Source organism: Urocampus carinirostris, chromosome 2 (genome assembly GCF_059441175.1).
Source record: "Urocampus carinirostris isolate Australia breed hairy pipefish chromosome 2, RoL_Ucar_1.0, whole genome shotgun sequence".
NCBI classification, from domain to species: domain Eukaryota; kingdom Metazoa; phylum Chordata; class Actinopteri; order Syngnathiformes; family Syngnathidae; genus Urocampus; species Urocampus carinirostris.
The window spans coordinates 61775352-61798311 of record NC_142350.1 but is presented as its reverse complement, the minus strand read 5'-3'; the positions used below and the strand labels follow the sequence as shown (position 1 = coordinate 61798311).

General features: G+C 40.0%; 1 protein-coding gene across 2 annotated transcripts; it reads left to right on the top strand.

The window, feature by feature from the left end:
• Positions 1-4849: 4849 nt before the first annotated feature.
• Positions 4850-19156, top strand: slc50a1 (solute carrier family 50 member 1). Of its 2 annotated transcripts, XR_015849573.1 has the most exons (7): positions 4850-5056; positions 5314-5391; positions 9720-9843; positions 9910-10071; positions 15941-16060; positions 16142-16369; positions 18897-19156. XR_015849573.1 is itself a non-coding variant. In XM_088327430.1 (6 exons), the coding sequence occupies exons 1-6, from the start codon at positions 4989-4991 to the stop codon at positions 16238-16240; spliced, it is 651 nt and encodes a 216-aa protein (XP_088183556.1). In that variant the 5' UTR covers positions 4850-4988; the 3' UTR covers positions 16241-17678. The 2 variants fall into 2 exon arrangements, 1 of the variants encoding a protein (XP_088183556.1); XM_088327430.1 differs by lacking the exon at positions 18897-19156 and having other exon boundaries at positions 16142-17678.
• The last annotated feature ends 3804 nt before the right edge of the window (positions 19157-22960 follow it).

The following is a 22960-nucleotide window of genomic DNA, read 5'->3' as shown; positions in this document are numbered from 1 at the left end:
AACCGCTAAAAGTCTGGAAGTTACGAGCACAAAAAGAAAGTTTTCCGCTATAATGCTAGTTGATTTGGGGAGATTCCCTTGTACAGAAAAAAAACGCTCATTCCCAAGAACCAGCAAACATGGAGTTAAATCTGAAACCGTCCTCTCACTTGTTGCTGTGAAGAGATTTGGTCTCGTGCTCCGGATGGTCGCAAGTTAAGGCCCACGTGCTGAACTCAAGGCGGCAGTGAAGGCCCGCATGGCCACTTAGCGCAGCTCTCATGCGAGACGAACCAGCCACCCAGCCAGCCAGGCAGAAGAAAAGAGGATGAGCTATCGAAAGCTACCCTTTTTGTGTGGACCAGGGATGCTTGACCAGATCATGCCTCGTTGAGGGTGGTCTCAGATATCTGAGACCATAAAGATCAGGTGATGGTGTTTGAAGTTGCTAAACTTGTTACAAAGCCAAAAAAATGAGACATTTGCGTAACGTTCTGTACCTGAGAATGTCCCTCCAATCGATATAATTATGTATGGTGAGAACATTATTTTATCAATGCATTGCATTGGATGTTTTAATTACATTCAAGAATTTATGTTATCAGATTTTATTATGGTACATGGCGAATTAGTACGACAGGGAACTGTCCAAAAGGGGAGCCATCGTTCCATCCATTCCAAATTTCCGAGTTACTTGAAACAAAGAATGTCAGAGTCATTTTTGTGCTGGGCTCATTTGCTCTGCATGGGTAATTCTCCATTCTGGAAAAAATATCCATACAATAAGAAAAAAATGACTGGATGGCTTGATTAGTTGTTCTTTTGCAAATACTATGACTACTGTTTGTAACTTAGGTGTGTGGCAATTCAGAATCCTTGGTCTCATTATCGCCCTCTGCCATGAGGCAAGAGAATTGCATGCCTCATTCTGCATCTGGAGACGTTCACCACATTAAACCGTTTCATACTAAGTGTATTCATTATTTTTATAATGTAAAATGTGGCGATTTATAAAAAAAAATCAAATTAAATGTTGAATAACTTAAACACTGAATAAATATACCTATTTGATATATTAAATTCTATATTTCAATTATGACAGGTGAGGCAAAGTTTTTTCTCCCTCGCCTGACTACACATCATCGTTCAAGAAAAGAAATGACAGCAGCGTATTAAAAGGACCTGTACGGAATTTGGAACTTTTCCACTCGCTACCGCCGTCTCCTGGCCAGTTTCATCATTGCGTGCTTAGCTCATTCATGATGCGCGTGCAAGTACGTACATTGCTTAGATGCGATCGAATAAACTCTTCTTTTTTCATCTTTCCAAGGGTTTGCGTTTGGACTCTAGTTGATGCTACACTTTTCTTACTTTCCCCATGTTCATGCTAAACTAACAAATAGAAATCAATAAAAAGCACGGGGACGAGCAGAATGTCAGTCTCAAACACTCCTGGAATCTCCCATTCCTCCTACCTAATGTGTTCCGCTCTGATCAGCTTTGCTAAAAGTGTGATAAAAGCAGATAGGCAAAATGGAAAATAAAGCGCAAGAGCTCTTTGAACTCTGTCGGGAATTGTCAACACATATATATAGGGAAAATGTTAAACTTTTAAGGAAGTCTCAAATGATGCACCCCACTTATAAAGATTGGCTTGATCTAAAAAAAACTCAAAAACACAATTAATTTCATAAATAAATTCAAATTATCTGCTTTAATTGGCAGCAATGACAAAACTCATACAAAAAATAACAAATGGTCTGCATGTGTAAAGAAAATAATTTCCTCATGTTGAGGTTTTTGAGTTTTTCCTTGCCCTTATGTAGGTTTTAGATCGGGATGATGCAATAATAGTATGTGTGTAGTCTGTGCAGCCCTTTGAGACTCCTTATGAATAAGGGACATACAAATAAACAGGACTTGACTTAAAGGGACACACGCAGATAACACAATCACTTGGAGAACAGGAAGTCTTTGAAATAGTCTGATGATAAGGCTGACACCGAGAGGGAAAAACAATCGGAAAATGTCAAAGAAAATGTCAAAGATGATGCGAGTAAGAATTAGGTGCAAAGGCTACATAGTACATGGTAAAGGTCAGACTTGAGAGTTGTTCAAGGCGGACGGTATTCTACTAACAATGTTTTTTTGTAAAGTATTTATTTGACGGTTGATGATGGAAATATTTTCACTTTACTATTATAACCTTATTCTTAATATTTCAAATTATGTCATAAATCAATGAATTATACTGATAATAATAGGAACATTGGGTTAAACCATTTGGTAGAGAATGAGGATGCAATTTGATATCTGGTTTTGTAGAGTTTTTTGTTCTATTTTGTTGTACTTTTGTATTTCTATTTCAAATTTGAAATTTTGTTTGTATTTCAATTGTAGTATTTTTGGAGTATTACTGTATGCCTCTGAAAGAATTTTGTGGCCTTTCTGGAATATGATTTTTGTAGTATTTCTGTGAAGCGTTTTTATAGTATTTCCGAGTTATATTTTTGTAGTGTTTCGGTAATAGCCTAGTATTTTTATGTATTACTATAGATAGATAGATAGATAGATAGATAGATAGATAGATAGATAGATAGATAGATAGATAGATAGATAGATAGATAGATAGATAGATAGATAGATAGATAGATAGATAGATAGATAGATAGATAGATAGATAGATAGATAGATAGATAGATAGATAGATAGATAGATAGATAGATAGATAGATAGATAGATAGATAGATAGATAGATAGATAGATAGATAGATAGATAGATAGATAGATAGATAGATACTTTATTCATCCCTGCAGGGAAATTCACATTTCCAGCAGCATCCCTTTGCTGAGAACAATACAATAATGAAGCAACAGGAATACATATAGTATATACATATAGTAGTATTTTTCTAGTGTTACTGTAGGTTTTTGTAGGGTTTTTGTGGAGGCTATAGCTCTTGTTGGTGATAAGAATAAGTGGAGAGGTGTTGTAAAAGGATAGTGGGATGTTTAGATGTGTTCTAGGGGATGGGCAGGGCACCTGTATGATGCGACAGGGGTAAACCAGTGAAAGCTGTCGGGCCCTGCTGTTGAACAGAAGAGTGTGTTGGTCGCTTTCTTGTGTCCTGTTTCATTGATGGGGCGAAAGCATGACCAACTTGGGTGCCGAGGTGCTTGACTTTTCCCTTTTTTATTTTCTTTGTTTTTGTATGTGTTTGTCTTGCTGTCTGTCACCCCTTTCGAGGGATATGACCAGAGCAGATAGATAGATAAACCATAATAGTATTTTTCGAGTATTACTGTAGGTTTTTGTAGGGTTTATGTGGTATTTCTTGAATTGGATTTTTGTAGTACTTTTAGTGAAGTATTTTCTTGGTATTTCTGAGTAGTATTTTTGTAGGGTTTCTGTAGTAGCCTGGTATTTTTGTTGTATTGCCATAGTAGTATTTTTCTAGTATTATTGCACGTTTCTGTAGAATTTTTGTTGTTTACCTGGAATATGATTTTTGTAGTATTTTTGGTGAAGCATTTTTGCAGTATTTCTGACTAGTATTTTTGTAGTATTTCTGAGTAGTATTTTTGTTGTGTTTCTGTAGTAGCCTATTATTTTTGTTGTATTGCCATAGTAGTATTTTTCCAGTATTAATGTAGATTTTTGTCGGATGTTTGTGGTATTTATGGAATGGGATATTTGGAGTATTTTAGTAATGCATTTTTGTCGTATCTCTGAGTAGTATATTTTTAGTATTTCCATTGTAGTATCTTTGTAGTATTACTGTATGTTTTCTAAGGATTTTTGTGGTATTTCTTTAGTATGATTTTTGTAGTATTTTTGGTGAAGCTTTTTTGGATTATTTCTGAGTTGTATTTTTGTAGTGTTTCTGTAGTATTGTTTGTAGTATTATCATAGTATTATTTGTCTAGTATTACTGTAGGTTTTTGTAGGATGTTTGTGATATCTCTGGAATAGGATATTTTTAGTATTTTTGGAGAAGCATTTTTGTAGTATTTATGTAGACAAAACAGCCGGTTCCCTCAGAGATGCTTTTTTCTCTTGTGATATGCATTTTTGGGGGATTCTGCGTATTTGACTTTAAATTTGTTAATTATAAGAAAGGTTACAATTCTTTTGTATTGTATTATTATTTATTTTTTAGAATTATAGATATTATAAAAATATAAAAACATGTATTTCCTGTGTTTTCAGTCTTAATGTGTAAACATTAAAATGTAAAGTTTATTCTTATTTCTTTTTTATTTTATTGTTTATTTTTTTATTTTTTTCCCCATTGTTTCCATTTAATGTATTAAACTCACTTTATAGTGTATAGTGTTGACGTTTACTATTTGTATTGTTTTGCACTTCACGTGCAGGATTTATTTGTTGCTGGTGAGGTGCAATAAAGGTTGGCATACAACAACTTCTAATAGCGGTTATTTCCCCTGGTAACTAGTTACATTTACTATAGAGTAACTTAGTTACTACATTTTTGCAAGTGGTAGTGATTAACTATAATTAATGACCTTTTTAAAGTAACTTACCCAACACTGGTAAGCTTCTTTTTTACCATTTCGTTTAGCGTTTGACTTTTATTGCTTGTGAGTTTTTAATAAGAAAAATATGTTTCTGTTCAATATATTTTTTCATAACGCTACAAGGGATACTTTTGATTATTTTCTAAATTTATTAAATTGTGGAAATTGGATAACTCAATACAGTTACAAATAAAAACTCAAACTCCCAGATTTGTTAACATCGTGACGTCAGATTTATTCGTTCTGTTACCCCATTGGATAGCACTCACAGCACGTGACGCAGTGGACATCCAATTGCAGCGCAGAATCCCGAAGAGACTGATTGCAAACACGGAAATCCTGGCGGTACAGAATTACACCGTGGGTGGAGTATTTTGGAATTTTAAGAGTCTTGAGACCTTTAAAATTTGAAAAACAAAAAAAATACTTTCTAAATAAGTGTTATTTTCTTTGCTTGTAAAATCCGTTTTATGGATTTGCTGCATTTGTTGTCATGGGCGTGCATCGTGTTCACACTTGGGATGTTCTCGACTGGACTGTAAGTAGAATTTTTTATTTATTTGTTTGTGATGGCAAAACTTTCTGATTTTTTTTAAATTTAAAACAAATTACATATGCAAATTGTTTTTTAAAATGAGTTTATCTAAACATTAAAGATGTTGTAAATGTAATGTGTCGCTGTTTTGCAGTGCTCGAGTAACACTTATTTGTACTGATGATTAATATATATGAATTAAACAGTGACGTAATTATGTTCTTTGTCAACTGTACTCTTCTTTCTTCTTCTATGTGCAGGGTGGATTTAAAGAAAATGCAAACCACCAAGAGCACCGATAACATCCAATTTCTGCCTTTCCTCATCACATGTGTAAAGTATGTGGGGGGGTTGAGTAACTTGCTCACCAAAACAGAAGCACTTTCTTAAACAACCTTGCAGCAGATGAAAAGTTTAGAGTCCAGATTTAACTGGCAACCCACCAAAAACATTTTTTGGGGCTTGGGAAAATATGGAACAGCTTCCATCCATCCATCCATCCATTATCTGCACCGCTTATCCTTAGTAGGGTCGCGGAGGTGCTGGAGCCCATTCCAGCCATCTTCGGGCAGTGGGCAGGGGACACCCTGAACTGGTTGCCAGCCAATCGCAGGGCACACAAGGACAGACGATTCACGCACTTATTCACACCTAAGGACAATTTGGACCGGCCAATTGACCTATCATGCATGTTTTTGGAATGTGGGAGGAGTGCCATGCAAACTCCACACAGGAGGTTCGATCTCATGACCTCAGAACTATGCTGCACACGCGCTAACCACTGCCCCGCCGTGCTGCCTTATGGAACAGCTTGTAAGGTTGGAAAAAAAAGAACTAACTTGCAACAATTTAAATTTATAACTGAAATTGTGTACCAACCAAAGTATTCAATAGCACATTACCTCCCCCCAAAAACATCCGTTTATGATTATGTCTAAAAAGTTTAGATTTTTTTTATCACTATTAATAAAAAGTTTATCTATCTATCTATCTAGCTATCTATCTATCTATCTATCTTGGTAATATCCCTTTAGAGGGGTGACCGAAATAAAAAAAGGGAAAAAAATAGCAAAAAACACATACAAACATTTTTGGACCATGGCACCTCGGCACCTAAGTTGCTTTCGTCCCTCCAGATGAAACGGGACACAAGAAAGCGGCCATGTCACTTGGGTCAGGGTGACACAACTCACTCCTCTGTTCAACAGCAGGGCCCAACAGCTTCCACTGGTTTACCCCTGCCGCATCATTCGGGTGCCCTGCCCAACCCTTAGAACGTGTCCAAACATCCCTCTATCCTTTTACAACACCTCTCCGCTCATTCCTATCACCAAAAAGAGCTTTAGCTTCCACTAGATTTAGACCTATTTCCTGCAGTGCACTCAAAACTCCATAAATAAAAAGTAACTCAAATAAATAATGCAAAATAAGACACCTCCAATGATCCAGATTTTTTGTCGCCGCGTAATAAAAATTTCACCCAAGACAATTTTATTTTCCTTACTTTTATTATTTTCCTTTTTCTTGGTGTCCAATTGATAGTCAAACATGTGTGCTGCAAAAAATAACCAAGTTGAGGTTTGTGTCATTCATCATTTGACCTGCACAGTAAGAAAGCAATATATAAATTGTAGCATAGACGTTTTATTGTCTTGTCTTACCTTATAAATAAGGTCTATGTGATGCTCAATTTGAATTACAGCATCAATAGATATATAGGTAATCCTCCATTTTGAAAAAAAGTCCATGCCAAGGGAAAAAAGAAAATACCGGATGGCTTGACTTGCTGTTAGCGTGCTAATACGGTCACTTATTCTATTGTTTGGGCGTGAGGTAGTCGCCAAGTCAGAATCATTTGTCTCACTATCGCCCTCTGCCTTGAGGCAAGTGAATTGCGCGCCTCACGATGCATCTGCAGATGCTCAGCACAGTAATTTGTTGCATTCCAATTAGATTTCAAAATACATAACACATTTTTGAAAAACACTGAATAAATAAAACCATTTTATATACTTAAAACTTTACGTTTTAAATTAATTTCCATGACGACAGGTGAGGCACATGCTTCACGCGTTCTGTGTCATAGGAAACCCTATCATCCAATATAACCTGTTTTTACCAATTCCCCTGAATCTGAAAAGAATAATGTGCTGTTTTGACGGTTTTGTTTTATAGGCAAACAGAAATAAAACTAACACTATTCTGTAAATCTCTCATCTCATCTCATTAGCTGTACCGCTTATCCTTATTAGGGTCGCGGGGGGGGCTGGAGCCCATCCCAGCCATCTCCGGGCAGTGGACAGGGGACACCCTGAACTGGTTGTCAGCCAATCGCAGGGCACACGGGGACAGACAACTCACTCGCTCAGTCACACCCAGGGACAATTTTGACCGGCCAATTCACCTGAAATGCATGTCTTTGGAATGTGGGAGGAAACCGGAGTGCCCGGAGGAAACCCACGCAAGCACAGGGAGAACATACAAACTCCGCACAGTAAGGCCGGTAGCTGGATTTGAACCCACGCAGGAGGTTCCCACGACCTCAGAACTGTGCCGCACACGTGCTAACCACTGCACCGTCGTGCTGCCCTATTCTGTAAATCGATATTTTAAATTATTTGAAACTAGTATCAATTTTTTCTTCATATAACTTTATCATTTTCTCAATGATTGAATTAGCTCAAAACTACAACACATAACCAGTGTGTTCATTTTTATTTTGTTTAAAAAATTTGATAAATCTGAAAATAATATTTGTATTTAGAAGATGTAGGTAATTGTTAATTATTAGTAATTTGTAAGTAAAAAAGTAGGCACAGCAGGCTAGTATAAGACCCAAAAAATCCGCAATTTGTTTTTTATGATATACCTATTTTCTTCAAAGGACAGAAAAACCAATGAAAAGAATAACAATGGGAAAAAAACCTCACAATATGTGCCGTACTTTTATGACCATTAGGCATTCTGCACAAATAAGTCTCAATTAGGTTAAAATCATGTAAAACAGGGTTTGTACGGCTGCTTGAAATCCTTGAAAATGCTTGAAATTTAATGTTTTTGTTTCCATGGTTTGAAACTTGCTTGATATACGAGTGAAGGGCTTGAAATTGTTGCCATGTTTCTCGGCAGTCTGACTTCATTAAATGAAGAACACATGAGTTGAATTTAATAAGAATTAACTTTCTTTTCACTACAGTTTGATGTAATCAAGTGCTGCCTGTTAGAAAAAGACAAGAAAATACGAGACATCATAGACCAACAGAGACAGCAGCAAACTGTATTGAAACGGGGCACTTACTGTAAATTCCGGACAATAGAGCGCACCTGATTATAAGCCGCACCCACCACATTTTGAGAGGAAAACCGCCTTTGTACATACACAAGCCGCACCTGTATATAAGCCGCATGCGCCCACATTTAAACATGTAACACAGACACAAATTTAACCCAAACCCGACTTCAAGTCCCGCGATTGAAACTAAATGTCCTTCATCAAAGTCTACAGTCCAAAAAGCACAGCCAGCAAAATGAACGGAAAATGATACCGGTACTTAAGGTTTGATGCAGACCTGCAGAGTCCGGGTCCCGTTGAAAGTAATCCAATGAAAAAAGTGTATATTTCCAAAGGTAAGGGTGGGAAAAATATATCATATAAACACATTTACTCACGCAACTCCTTTTTCTTTAACCAACTTTTTACCCCCTCTTCTTTCCTTGTCTGTCCCTCACCTTTAGCGGTCCCCACTTAAACTCGGCACCCCGCGTTTGTTCCGCCCCTCATTTTTCGTTCACCTGATCAAAACATATCAGAATAAGTGTCTAAAATAAATACATTCCAAACATATACAGTTGCAAATACATATTATACATGGGTTACACATATTTACAAAGAAAGACGGTACACCGAGAGAGTTTTCAAAGCTTTAATAATAATAATATAGCTTTGACAGGGCAGTTAATGGTAGCAACACTCGAGCGCCGCTGGCGGCAGTTAAAAAAATTACATAAATTGGCCGCATCACTGAATAAGCCGCAGGGTTGAAAGTTAGGGAAAAAAGTAGCGGTTTATATTCAGGAATTTACGTAGTTTCATTTTCTATGCCACATTTAGTGAAGTGTAGCTGCTGGTTTAACATTTGTTTTAGAATTTATCCGAATTTCTGCTGTTTTTCCTACTGGCAGCACTCAGTGACCTCAAACAACGTACGACATAAGCAGGGTAGGGTTACTTTAACTTTATTACTTTCAATTACTTTTGGATTACTCCAATACCAAATATGCTAATAAAAGACAGAAGAAACTAAATATGAATAAAATTTTGTGCAGGCCTGGGGAGTAACGGAATACATGGAATGGCAAAAATGATGTTGGCAAGCTGTTTGGATTTATTTTCATTTTGTTTCTGTCGCATTTTATGTTAGTTTTACCGAAAATCAAAGAGATCAAAGCCAGGAGAGAAAGCTTACCACGTGTTGTGAGTCATAATTTTATTCATATTTAGTTTCTTTTGTCTTTTATTAGCATATTTAGTATTGGAGTAATCCAAAAGTAATTGAAAGTAATCCAGTTAAAGTAACCCTACCCAACCCTGAACATAAGTAATAAATGAGTTGAATTAAAAATTGCTGACACGGTAGAAATATTTCGTCTGCTCTGGTTCCTCCAGTAACCTGGGCTGGTTCTACTATGGGATGCTGAAGAGGGACCAAACACTGATTTTGGTCAATCTCATCGGCGCTACACTGCAGGCCCTCTACATGGTTGTTTTCCTGAAGTATGCAAAACAAAAGGTAAGCGCGTCAGACTGCATGAGTCGATTCCCGTTCTTGATCCTGCGCTCCGATATAATCCTTCAGCGAGACGTCCTGCTCCAGATGGTCGCCGTGGGGGCTGTGGCAACCTGTGCCGGCTTATACTTCTTGGTCTTTCTCCCCCTGGGGGACGAGAGGGTGAACCAGCTTGGCCTTGTCTGCAGCGTGGCCACCGTGGGTGTGTACCTGTCCCCGCTTGCAGATTTGGTAAGGAATGAAATTGTTATCACGACAAAGCATTTCTTCTCATCTCATTAGCTACACCGCTTATCCTCAGTAGGGTCGCGGGGGTGCTGGAGCAATCATCGGGCAGTGGGCAGGGGACACCCTGAACTGGTTGCCAGCCAATCGCAGGGCACACAGGGACAGACAACTCACTCGCTCATTTACACCTAGGGACAATTTGGACCGGGCAATTAACCTGAAATGCATGTCTTTGGAATGTGGGAGGAAACCGGAGTTCCCGGAGGAAACCCACGCAAGCACGTGGAGAACATACAAACTCCGCACAGGAAGTCTGGAGCTGGATTTGAACCTACGCAGGAGGTTCCCAAGACATGAACTGTGCCGCACATGCCTAACCACTGCGCCGCCGTTCTTATCCGACTATATCAATAATTATAGCTAAAATTATCACGTCCTTTTTTTCCTTTCACATTTTGAATCTAATTTTGGCCCCTGAGTGAAGGTTAACAAAATCTGATAAAAGCCCAATTCTAGCAACCGACACTCCAGTGTTCTAATTATAATTGCATGCTGTTCTCTGAAGGGAGCGCAGGGATGCTGCTGGAAGTGTGAATTTCCCTCCGGGGATGAAAAAAGTATCTATCTATCTATCTAGACATCTATCTATTTATCTGCCTAGACATCTATCTATCTGTCTAGACATCTATCTATCTATATCTATCTATCTATCTAATAAATGATTAGTAATCCTTGTGCGATGAGTTTACCACAGCTCAAAACGATTTAGCTGGTTAAAGACGCTATACAACTGACCTTTTTTTGAGTTGGTCGAATATCTGGAGCTTCACATTTGTGGACGAGGTTAAACTTTCAGAATAGCCAGAAAATCAAAATCAAAATTCTATAATTGTTCTAACAAATTAAGGCTATTACATGAAAGAAATTGCGAAGAAACTCAAGATCTCCTACAATGGTAGGTACCACTCCCTTCAGAGAACAGCACAAAGTGGCTGCAACCAGCCTAAAAAGACAAATCAGGGGGACAGCCAAGCAAAAGGAAAGAATAAAAAAAAAGCCTTACAGGTCCTCAACTAACAGCTTGGTTAAATAGTAACTGCACAAGACCAGTGTCAACACGAACAGTGAAAAGGTGACTCAGAAATGCCAGTCTTTAAGGCAGAGTGGCAAAGAAAAAAGCCTTATCTAAAACAGGCTAACAAAAGGGAGGAGGTTCATATCACTCATTTGCAGGGTTGGGTAGGGTTACTTTAACTTGATTACTTTCAATTACTTTTGGATTTCTCCAATACCAAATATTCGACTTGATCACGCCAGGCCTTCGCGTGTGCCGTCTCTTCTTTGTGTTGTTTTCGTGATTAAAAAGACATGTCTGAGGAAGGTTACGTCGTCCGAATCAGGGGCCTCCCCTGCTCTTGTTCTGTGGATGAGGTTCTGAGATTTTTCTTAGACTGCAAAATCCTTGGCAACGGCGGCGTCCATTTCACAACCACAAGAGAAGGTCGCCCCAGCGGAGAGGCGTTTGTCGAGCTGGAAGCAGAGGAAGACCTCAAGGTGGCCGTGAAAAAGGACAGAGAAACTATGGGCCACAGATATGTGGAGGTGTTTAAATCCAACAATGTGGAGATGGATTGGGTCATGAAGCACACTGGTCCAAACTGTCTTGAGAAAGCCGGAGACAGGCTCGTGCGATTACGAGGCCTCCTAAAAGACAAAAGAAACTAAATATGAATAAAATGACTACATTTTGTGCAGGCTTGGGGAGTAACGGAATACATGGAACGGCAAAACTGATGTTGGCAAGCTCATCTCATCTCATTAGCTACACCGCTTATCCTCAGTAGGGTCGCAGGGGTGCTGGAGCCCATCCCAGCAATCATCGGGCACTGGGCAGGGGACACCCTGAACTGGTTGCCAGCCAATCGCAGGGCACACAGGGACAGACAACTCACTCGCTCATTCACACCTAGGGACAATTTGGACCGGCCAATTCACCTGAAATGCATGTTTTTTGGAATGTGGGAGGAAACCCACGCAAGCACGGGGAGAACATACAAACTCCGCCCAGGAAGTCTGGAGCTGGATTTGAACCCACGCAGGAGGTTCCCAAGACATGAACTGTGCCGCACATGCGCTAACCACTGCGCCGCCGTGTTATGTTGGCATGCTGTTTGGATTTATTTTCATTTTGTTTCTGTCACATTTTATGTTCGTTTTGCCGGAGAGCAAAGAGATCAAAGCCAGGAGAGAAAGCTTACCACGTTTTGTGAGTCATCATTTTATTCCTATTTAGTTTCTTTTGTCTTTTGTTAGCATATTTGGTATTGGAGTAATCCAAAAGTAATTGAAAGTAATCCAGTTAAAGTAACCCTACCCAACCCTGCTCATTTGATAAATAAAAGTTGGACTTTTCCAAGGGAAACACAAAAATGTTTGGGTGACCTCAAACCTTCGAATGGTAGTTCAGCTGCTGCTAGCATCGATGAAGCAGATCCCAGTCAGGTGCCATGGGGCCAATCAGATGTCTTCTTTCCTGTTGCGTTTGTCCCCAATCCTGTTTGCCTCCTTCCCTCCATCTGCCTCGCAGTCAGAAATGAGACGCTGGCTTTCCTGCCATTCTTCTCCTCCTCATTGGTGTCTTCCTGTTATTCCTTCTCGCTTGCACCCCCTTCCCGCTCCCCAAATAACCCCCCCGAGACACCAGGTTTACTTTTTGAGGCTAATGATGTGTTGGCATTTGGAAAACAACTAATGAGTTTGAAATCCTAACCTTGTTTTTTTTTAATGGATGCGTTTCTGATTTAACCAACTTAAATTCAATTTTCTAATTGAAAATGTTTTAAAATATTTTATACAGCCTAGTCATGCAGAAAAGTTTGAAAGGGAGGCGGTTGTTTAGAGGGTGATTTCATGCTCATGCTTATTTTATTTTATTTTAGGATGAAAATGGACAAATTTAGAAAAGGGTTGTTTCAAATATAGTCCAAATGCCAACCCACACCCCAAAAAGGAAGAAAAAGGAAGTGTGTTAAAGCGCATCTTGGATAGTCACATACTTGCACGCGCAACACATGCAGCTTGATAGAGGCTGCATTGATGATGTAAGCCTGAAGATGGCACCAGCAAGTACAATATTTTCAAATTGCGGACACCACCAAAAAACACCTCAAATAACAGCTTATTAAACAATTAAGGGAGAATTTAGTCAAGTCAAGTCTTTGTTTGTATAGCCCTTAATCACAAAGAGTCTCAAAGGGCTGCACAGACCACAGATTATTGCAAACCACAGACTATTATGACAACATCCCCTGATCTAAAACCTACATGAGAGCAAATAATACACAGATATTGTCAACATAAATTATAGGTTAGTCACATGCTATAGAATAGAAGTGTGTTTTAAGCTTAGATTTAAACATTTCCACTGAGGTTGCAGATCGAATCTCAGGGGGAAGAGAATTCCACAGCACCGGGGCCCAGATGGAGAACGCTCTCGAACCTGCGGAGTTCTTCTTGGCTCTTGGGATCACTAGTAGACCAGCATTTTCAGAGCGAAGGCTCTGGACCAGAACATAGGGGGAAATTAAATCTGAAAGATATGAGGGAGCAAGTCCATGCATGATTTTGTATACCACCAACAGAACCTTAAAATCACATCTTAAGCTAACAGGTAGCCAATGCAGGTTAGCTAAAATCGGGGTCATGTGATCAAACTTTCTTGTCTTAGTTAAAAGCCTTGCTGCCGCATTTTGTACCAGCTGAAGGCTCTTGATTTTGGACTTTGATCATAAACAAGCACAAATAATTGTTTTTCTTTCATCTGACATTACTCAAAAGTCAATTTTATTTGTCAATTTCTCAAATGTCCCTCACATACAAGAAACCGAAATTCTGTTTCCCACTCTCCCATGAGCAGACAACTATACAGTGCAAATGCACAGATCAGTCCTGACCTAAAATAATACTCAATAAAAGTGCAAGTGACTTTTCAGCTGAAGTAAAAACAACTTATAAGAAACAACATACTATAAAATGTTAAAAGCAACAGCAAATAGTGACTGTCTGTCTATCTATCTATCTACCTTGGTCATATCACTCAAGAGGGGTGACCGACAGTAAGATAAACACAAGGGGAAAAAGTAGCAAAAACCACACACAAAATTTTTGGATGAAACGGAACACAAGAAAGCGGCCATGTCACTCAGGTCAGGGTGACACAACACACTCTTCTGTTCAACAGCAGGGCTTGACAGCTTTCACTGGTTTACCCCTGCCGCATCACACAGGTGCCCTGCCCATCCCTTAGAAGGCGTCCAGACATCCCACTATCCTTAAATAGTGACTGTGATATGAATAAAAACATACATTTCAGGTGAATTGGCCGGTCCAAATTGTCCCTAGGTGTGAATGAGCGAATGAGTTGTCTGTCCCTGTGTGCCCTGCGATTGGCTGGCAACCAGTTCAGGGTGTCCCCTGCCCACTGCCCGGAGATGGCTGGGATGGGCTCCAGCCCCCCCGCGACCCTAATGAGGATAAGCGGTACGGCTGATGAGATGAGATGAGATTAAAAATAGTATATGATTATTTAAATAATTCTCTCACAACTAGGTTGATAAAACATTTTAAACCCAATACAGTGGGACTTCGCGCTTCGATGTTCGCAGGTTCAGAGCTTCGCGGCCTGTAATAGTTTAAAAAAAAAATCAATACAAAAATTAATAATAATGAAAAATATAACATTAAAATTAGTAATTGCATCATTTTACAAAATTTGAAAACACAAAGAAATGCACGTATACGCTAAGCGTCACGGCCATAAACGCAAGCTCATTGGCCAGCACTCGCTGAATACTCGACTCCCCATTGGCCCATTCACTACAGTATGCCACGCATATCTCGTACGTATAGTGTACAGCACAATACAGTACGCTTCTCGCCATTACTGTAGCCCTTTGTCTTTTAAAGTTTTGTGAAGTCCTCGTGATGGCTCCTAAACGCTCTTCATCCCTTGGTGCAGCTTGTGAACTGAAGAAAAAGCGAAAGATGCTAACAATTACCGAAAAAGTGAGTTTATTGGACAAATTGAAAGCAGGGAATAGCTACGCTAGCGTAGCCCGACAATATCCATTACGTCGCCTCCTGCAGCTTCTCCTGCATCGTCATCCGAGGAGCAGTAAAGCTCTTCCTGCCCCTGTGCAGTCATTCATTGTTATTACCTCATCGTACTGCACAGGTCTTTTTATCAACTACTGTAGGAGAAAATGTAGGTTCGATAATCTTTTAAGTCTTCTTACGTGATTTAATAAAGTACACCAAAGCCTGCCATGAGGGGGAGCTCTTTATTTCGTCATCCCAAAGAAACTCAGAGAACTCCAGACATAACAACGCTTTTATAGCTTCAGTTTGAGTACAACCCAAAAGGCGGCCCAAGTCCTCAGTAACAACAAGGAAGATGCTGTCGTACCCTTATTAGGACATGTTGTTCGCCTCAGTTTGCTCAGAGAGTCCTTAAAAAGAACTTATTGTAAGAGGTAAGTTAAATTTTGTTTGTTTAACAAGAATCTTTCTCTCTCACCGTATTCCATATGGGTGTACTGTATTGTACTGTATACAAGGGGGGGTGTACTGCAAAGGTTTTTTTTTTCGAAGGGGCGTCGCTACTTCGCAGATTTTCACTTTTTGCGGGTGGTTTTGGTCCCCATTAACCGCGATAACCGAGGTCCCACTCTAAATGCTTGAATTAAAAAAAAACGTGTAAATAGTCACAAGATCCTATTTATTTTTATGTTCCAACTTTATTCATTCCTTTTTTGAAATGTAAAGTCTTTTACAAATGAAATCTCTGTATTTTGCCGCGTCCGTTTTCATTCAGATGGCTATCGTGCGGAGCGGCAACGTGCAGCGCTTGTCCTTCCCTTTAACAGTGGCCACGTTCTTCACGTCCACTTCCTGGTTCTTCTACGGCCTCCAGCTGGGTGACTTGTACATCCTGGTACCACACCGTGCCACAATGAAACCGTGAATCATCACCTAGATTTGTTATTAATAGCATTCCTGTGTGTGCGCATTTCAGGTCCCTAACCTTCCTGGAATCGTCACCAGCATCATCAGATTTTACTTGTTTTGGAGGTTTGCCCACGTCAGCCCCACATACAAGCCCATGCATATATGAGCGGCTTATATAAACAAGAAAAGTGCTCCTGTGTGAAGAGGGGCGCTTCCATCTACATTCCTCAAAGGTGTAAAACTTTCTTATTCCCCAAGAACGTATTTAAGAATACGTCGTGGGATGAACAATCAGGTAAAGAGGGTCCCTTTCAAGTGCCTTTTGTTGCACACATTTTTGAAGGGACGCAGTGAAAGAGAAGAAAACTTCCGTAAATTCCGGATTATAGAGCGCACCTGATTATAAGCCGCACCCACCACATTTTAAGAGGATAACCGCTTTTGTACTTACACAATCACAAAAGTAACCCAGACCCGCGATTGTAACTGAATATAAAGTACACAGTCCAAAAACCACACCCGGCAAAATGAACGAAAAATGATACCGGTACTTAAGATTTGATGCAGACCTGCAGAGTCCGGGTCCCGTTGAAAGTAACCCAAGGAAAAAAAAGTCTATTTCCAAAGGTAAGGGTGGGGAAAAATATATATCCACTATTGTCCGCTGCGTCCAAAAATACGTCTCACTTTTACTCCACTTCCCGTCAGCCCCCGTTGTTTTCGCCCCTTCTTTTTGATTCGCCCGTGGAAAACATATCAGAATAAGTCTCTAAAATAAATACAATACAAAAATATACGGTTGCAAATACATATTTTACACGGTTACACGTATTTACAAAGAAAGACGGTACACCGAGAGAGTTTTCAAAGTTTTAATAATAATAATAATATAACTTTCATTCCAAACCGTGACTGTGACAGGTAGCAACACGCTACTAGCAACACGCTGGCGAAACAGTAAACGGGTCTGTTAAAAAAAATATACCGTACTTGTAAAAATCACGGTAAACCATCCTCATCTTCCTCCTTATAACTGACGCCATTAAAGTCGTCTTCCTCCGTATCGGAAAGAAACTTTGCCATATAGACGTCGTCCCACGCTCCCTTATTCCAAAACACGCTAGCAACACGCTCGCAAAGTAAAGTTTACGCGCAACAGCTCTGTTTCCTTCTTTATCGGATTGCTCGATTGCTTTTAGCTTGAAAGCTGCGTCATGTGCCTCTCTTTTTGCAATTTGCATGATGAGGGTAAGTTTACGCTAATTCAATTTGTGCACAAGCTAAGAAGTTGCAGTCTTCCTCGGCGCATATATTCCAGCGTTCTAAATCTTACCTTTTGTACTTGAGCGCCGCTGGCGGCCGTTAGAAAAATGACATAAATTGGCCGCTTCACCGAATAAGCCGCAGGGTTGAACGTTTGGGAAAAAAGTAGCGGCTTATAGTCCGGAATTTACGGTAGTAAAATATATGATATTTTGTTTATTTTTTTTAAGGGTCAATACATTGTTGGGTTAATAAAGCTGGAAGTGTTTTGAGAGAAACTCCAACAAAATGAATATGTTACAAGAACCAAGTGAAAAACAGCAACGATGGTTTTCATTTATTTTGTGTATTACTGAACAAATAATACAGGAAAATGTATATATGTACTTTTTTAAATGACTTGAGAATTTTATATTAAAAAGGGAGAAGGGTGGTGAAATGGGACCAAGAAAATTCACGATTTTTTTTTTGGATGGTATTTAAAAAAACTTCTGCTTTTCATGTGAGATTTTTTACCTTTATATAAGGCTTTTCCAACCTCAAAAAACACAGTTCCTCCCATGGGTACTGTGATCAATGGGTGATCAAAACCCCCCGGGAAAAGTAAAAATCTGCGAATTACCTTCATCAAAGCCCCCAAGTGCCAAACTGACCCCGAGATGAAGTCCTTACCGACCAAGAGTAAATGACTATAAACAAATAACAACTATAGAGCTACAAGTAAAAACACAGAACACAGAATCGCAGTTGAATGAATTTTCTTTATTTTCATTAAACAAAAGTACGGAAACAAATTAGAGGGCGACAAAGCGATTTAAAGAGCAGCTGGCGAGCTGCGCACTAGCAGTGTGTATCTTCGGAATGAACCAGGTCTCTGCAATGATTGAAACACAAGAGTCATGAACGGTTTTCCTTGAGTTGAGGGGTCATTGATTTCAAGGGTAATGGATCTTGCGTTGGTGAAATGCAGGCTCGGCAGGGGTCAAGTCAAGTCATTTTTATTTGTATAGCCCTTAATCACAAAGAGTCTCAAAGGGCTTCACAGGTTATTACACAGACTATATTTCAGACAATTATTACGCCATCCTTTAAGCGAGCTGTTAGCCTAGCGGTAGTAGTCGCCCGGACATGCAGCCTCGCTCTTGCCTTCACACCGCCGCCGCCACAGTCGCTTCTGGAACCCGATAACAATCCACGAAGCACCCGCTAGTGATCAACATTTCTTTGCACTCTTCTAAATTTGAGGGCTTTCTTTTCAATGTAACAAGTTGCTAATATACTAGCTCAGCTTTAGTAGCAGTGCTCCGCAGTTTGAGTGAATTTTAAACATCCAATTTCTTTTTTAAATGCTTTTTTTTTTTTTTATCACATTTGTACTGCATATTCGACTGCTACAACCTGATGGCTTTTCATAGTATTTCCTTCCTTGTGTTTATGGTACTCACGCATTGCTGTTTCTCTAAGAAAGTCAAATTATCTTCGCTGCCACAATGTTTAAGGGGACTATCTAATAGGAACCTATTTCTTTGGATTGATTTCTTTTATTTTCCAATCCAAAGACTTGTTTACAAGCTGCTGTTGGGAATCTTGGGCGCCGGCTTGGAACCTTTCCTGTCAACTGTCTTCTGCCGGGAAAATATTGCGATACCTCTCGTGCCTTTCCTTATTAGATAACATATCAATGCAGCAAGTATTGTGTTTCTGAAATGCTGATTGTTTACATTGCTTATATAATTTTTTGTAACACTTTTTAAGGAAATGAAAAGGGACCTAAGTTTGAATGGAGTTTGTTATGTTAATAAAGGATGAGAAAGTGTTATGGTTTTTCTTCCTAAATAGAACCAAAAACATTGTACCAACCATTCAGGGTGGGGTAGGGTTACTTTAACTTGATTACTTTCAATTACTTTTGGATTACTCCAATACCAAATATGCTAATAGAAAACAAAAACTAAATATGAATAAAATGACTAAATTTTGTGCAGGCTTGGGGAGTAACGGAATACATAGAACGGCAAAAATGATGTTGGCAAGCTGGTTTGATTTATTTTCATTTTGTTTCTGTCGCATTTTATGTTCGTTTTGCCGGAGATCAAAGAGCTCAAAGCCAGGAGAGAAAGATTACCATGTGTTGTGAGTCATCATTTTATTCATATTTAGTTTCTTTTGTCTTTTATTAGCATGTTTGGTATTGGAGTAATCCAAAAGTAGTTGAGAGTAATCCAGTTAAAGTAGCCCTACCCAACCCTGCCACCAATACATGTATGACATCTCATCTCATTAGCCGTACCGCTTATCCTCATTAGGGTCGCGGGGGGGCTGGAGCCCATCCCAGCCATCTTCGGGCAGTGGGCAGGGGACACCCTGAACTGGTTGCCAGCTAATCGCAGGGCAAACGGGGACAGACAACTCATTCGCTCATTCACACCTAGGGACAATTTGGACCGGCCAATTCACCTGAAATGCATGTTTTTGGAATGTGGGAGGAAACCGGAGTGCCCGGAGGAAACCCACGCAAGCACGGGGAGAACATACAAACTCCGCACAGAAAGTCTGGAGCTGGATTTGAACCCACGACAGGTTCCCATGACATGAACTGTGCCGCACAAGCGCTAACCACTGCGCCGCCGTGCTGCCCACATGTATGACATAAAAAGTTCATTCGGGGCGGCATTAGCTCACGAGGTAGAGCGCTCGTCTTGGGATCAAGAGATCATAGTTCGAATCCTGGCTCCTCCGTGTTGAAGTGTCCTTGGGTAAGACACTGAACCCCTAATGCCCCCAATAAGCAGGTTGGCGCCTTGCATGGCCGCTATTGGTGTGTGAGTGTGTGTGTGAATGGGTAAATGTGAAGCACATTGTAAAGCGCTTTGGGAAGTCTTCATTGACTTGAAAAGTGCTATAAAATGCAGATCATTTCATTTATGGACTATAGTACTGGTCATAACAAGCATATTGTTACAGGTGTACCGATATCATTTTCTCGATATTGATGAAACAGGATCGAACCCTTCTGTATGGAGTTTGCACGTTCTCCCTGTGCTTGCGTGGGTTTCCTCTGGGGTCCGGTTTCCTCCCACATTCCAAAAACTTGCATGCTAGGTTAATTGGCTGGTCCAAATTGTCCCTAAGTGTAAATAAGCGAGTGAGTTGTCTTGTCCCTATGTGCCCTGCGACTGGTTGGCAACCAGTTCAGGGTGTCCCCTACCCACTGCCCGAAGACAGCTGGGATGGGCTCCAGAACGCCCGCGACCCCACTGAGGATAAGCGGTGCAGATAATTGTCAAGAACCGGAACAGGAGGAGGACCCAGATGCGTAACGTTTCTCACATAGGCTTTATTTTACGGGAATGGGGCAGTCATGCACATTAACACAAACGCCAGTGATTCGGCGATCGCTTGGCGAAAAAAGAAAGACCGAAGTCTGGCGCGAAACAACAGGAGGCCAGTGACAAACAAGATCGATACCAGTTACACGAGCTGATACCGGACAAATGGTGTAGATACTGGGCAGAACGGGACTGACAGGATTATTAACAGTCATAGGAGACAGAGATCAGACAGAACGAGATAGATGGGAACGATACCAGACACTGGAGACCGATACCAAAACAGGACGAAATAGACGGGATCGATACCAGACAGTCAAAACACGTCTTGCGGGTGCAGAGGTTCGTTGATGGACTGACTAAGGGTGAGTGAGAGCACTGAGCTTAAATAGTAGGGAAGCCAATCAGTCAACGAGCCGCAGCTGGTGCCAAAGGGGCGGGGCCAATTGGGTGCCAGGGGCAACTGTGACAAATATGGATGGATGGATATTGATGAAACAGCCCATAGTATTATCGTATACTGTACTAACGTCTGGGTCACCAACTTTAAAAAGTTCACCGGTGATGTTCATTGTGATTTTCTTGGAAAACAAATTTCTAACTGGCTTGAGAATTCATTGACTTGATCAGTGATTTTCAGAATTCTCTTTAAAACTAGCCTATAATTTATCCACATAACTCACTCAGTGCCTAATACTGTTTTGATGGTTGACAGCCTCTTTCTAATAATTGTTGGTTGGATCCCCTAACCACTAAGATGATGATGAGGGTCTGCTTTAATGTAGCGCTTTTCAAGTCAAAGCGCTTTACAATGTGCTTCACACTTACCCATTCACACACACTCACGCGCCGATAGCAGCATCAGCCAGGCAAGGCAACTACCTGCTTATCAGAGCATTAGGGATTCAGTGTCTTGCCCAGGGACACTACGACACAACACAGAGGAGCCGGGAAACGTTTGCCTTAAAACTGCTATACAAAGAAATTTAATTTGATTAAATAATGTAGCGAGCCACATTTGGCCCCCGGCCTTGAATTTGACATATACAGGATTGAAAAGCAGGAGTGGACACAAACTTGATGCTGTTTTTGTCGGCTTATACCCAACGTTCCCTCTAAGCTGCGCGCGTGCGCAATCGCGCAGTGCCCGCATGAGAAAATCTAGCCAGCGCACAAAAAACGGTGCTCGAAATTGCTAATTAAGAAGCGAATTAAGTCAAAGCTACAGTGCATGAAGGTCAAAATACACAGATTCCCCTGACGCTGTTTTCTAAATGCAGTATTTTAAAGTCAATGTCAAACGAAGTTGAAAAGTAAAGTCAGTAGAGTTTTTTGAGAACCGGCTTCTTCAGCTCGGCTCACTAAAGAGAACCGGCTCTTTCGGGTCCCAAACGGCTCTACAGGTTGTTTTTGCTTCTTTAATCCCTACACGACTAAATATTATGTAAAATTATGCACAAAATGACTTAAAGGAAGGGGGGAAAATAGAATGAAAAGAAAAAAAATACCAAAATGAAAAAGTAGTGAAAAGCTGAGAAAAAAGAAACAAAATGAAGAGAAAAAAGAAGGAAAAATTCAGGAAAAAAAGAAAAGAAAGGAAAAAAAGTAAATAGAGAAAAAAAAGAAAAAAATTAACAGCTAGGAAAAAATAAACACAATGAAATTTTTTTAAAGGAATTAAAAAAAAAAAAAACAGGGAAAAAGAAGAAAAAGTTTGTGTTGCATTCAAATAATTTCCAATTATACCAAGTCAATCGTGTTGCCAACATTGTACTTCCACTAAAAAAATGTGATTAAATACAGTTCTGTATCTTGCAACCGACTAAATAAGCCCCCAAAAATGATAGTATTATGCGTCAAAAGATAGCAGGGGAAAAAAAAATGAAAATCTTGTGAAAGAATTGTTGTAAAAACAAATGACGTTTGTAGGCCTTACAACCTTTGCAATAATACATGAGTCAATTCATTCAAAGGTGAAGAATGTTTTTGCATTGCCGGAAACTCAGCAAAAAGTTTTGGACATGTTTGATAATGATTTAGTTGCCACACTGGGGATTGCCGTTGCTCACTGTTGTTTCAAGCGTTGCTCACCGACTTTGTTTGAACGCTCAGACCCCTGGAAAATCACAGGGAACATTGCTTATACCGAACCGGTACCGATATCGGATCACCCTCCCTTACATGTGCAGGGATCAGAATTTTCCGCGGATCCGCGGATTTCCGCTGTTTTTGAACCCCGAAGGCATTTCGACTTTTTCACTTTTTCTCTTGCGTAGCAAACAAATTCAAAATCC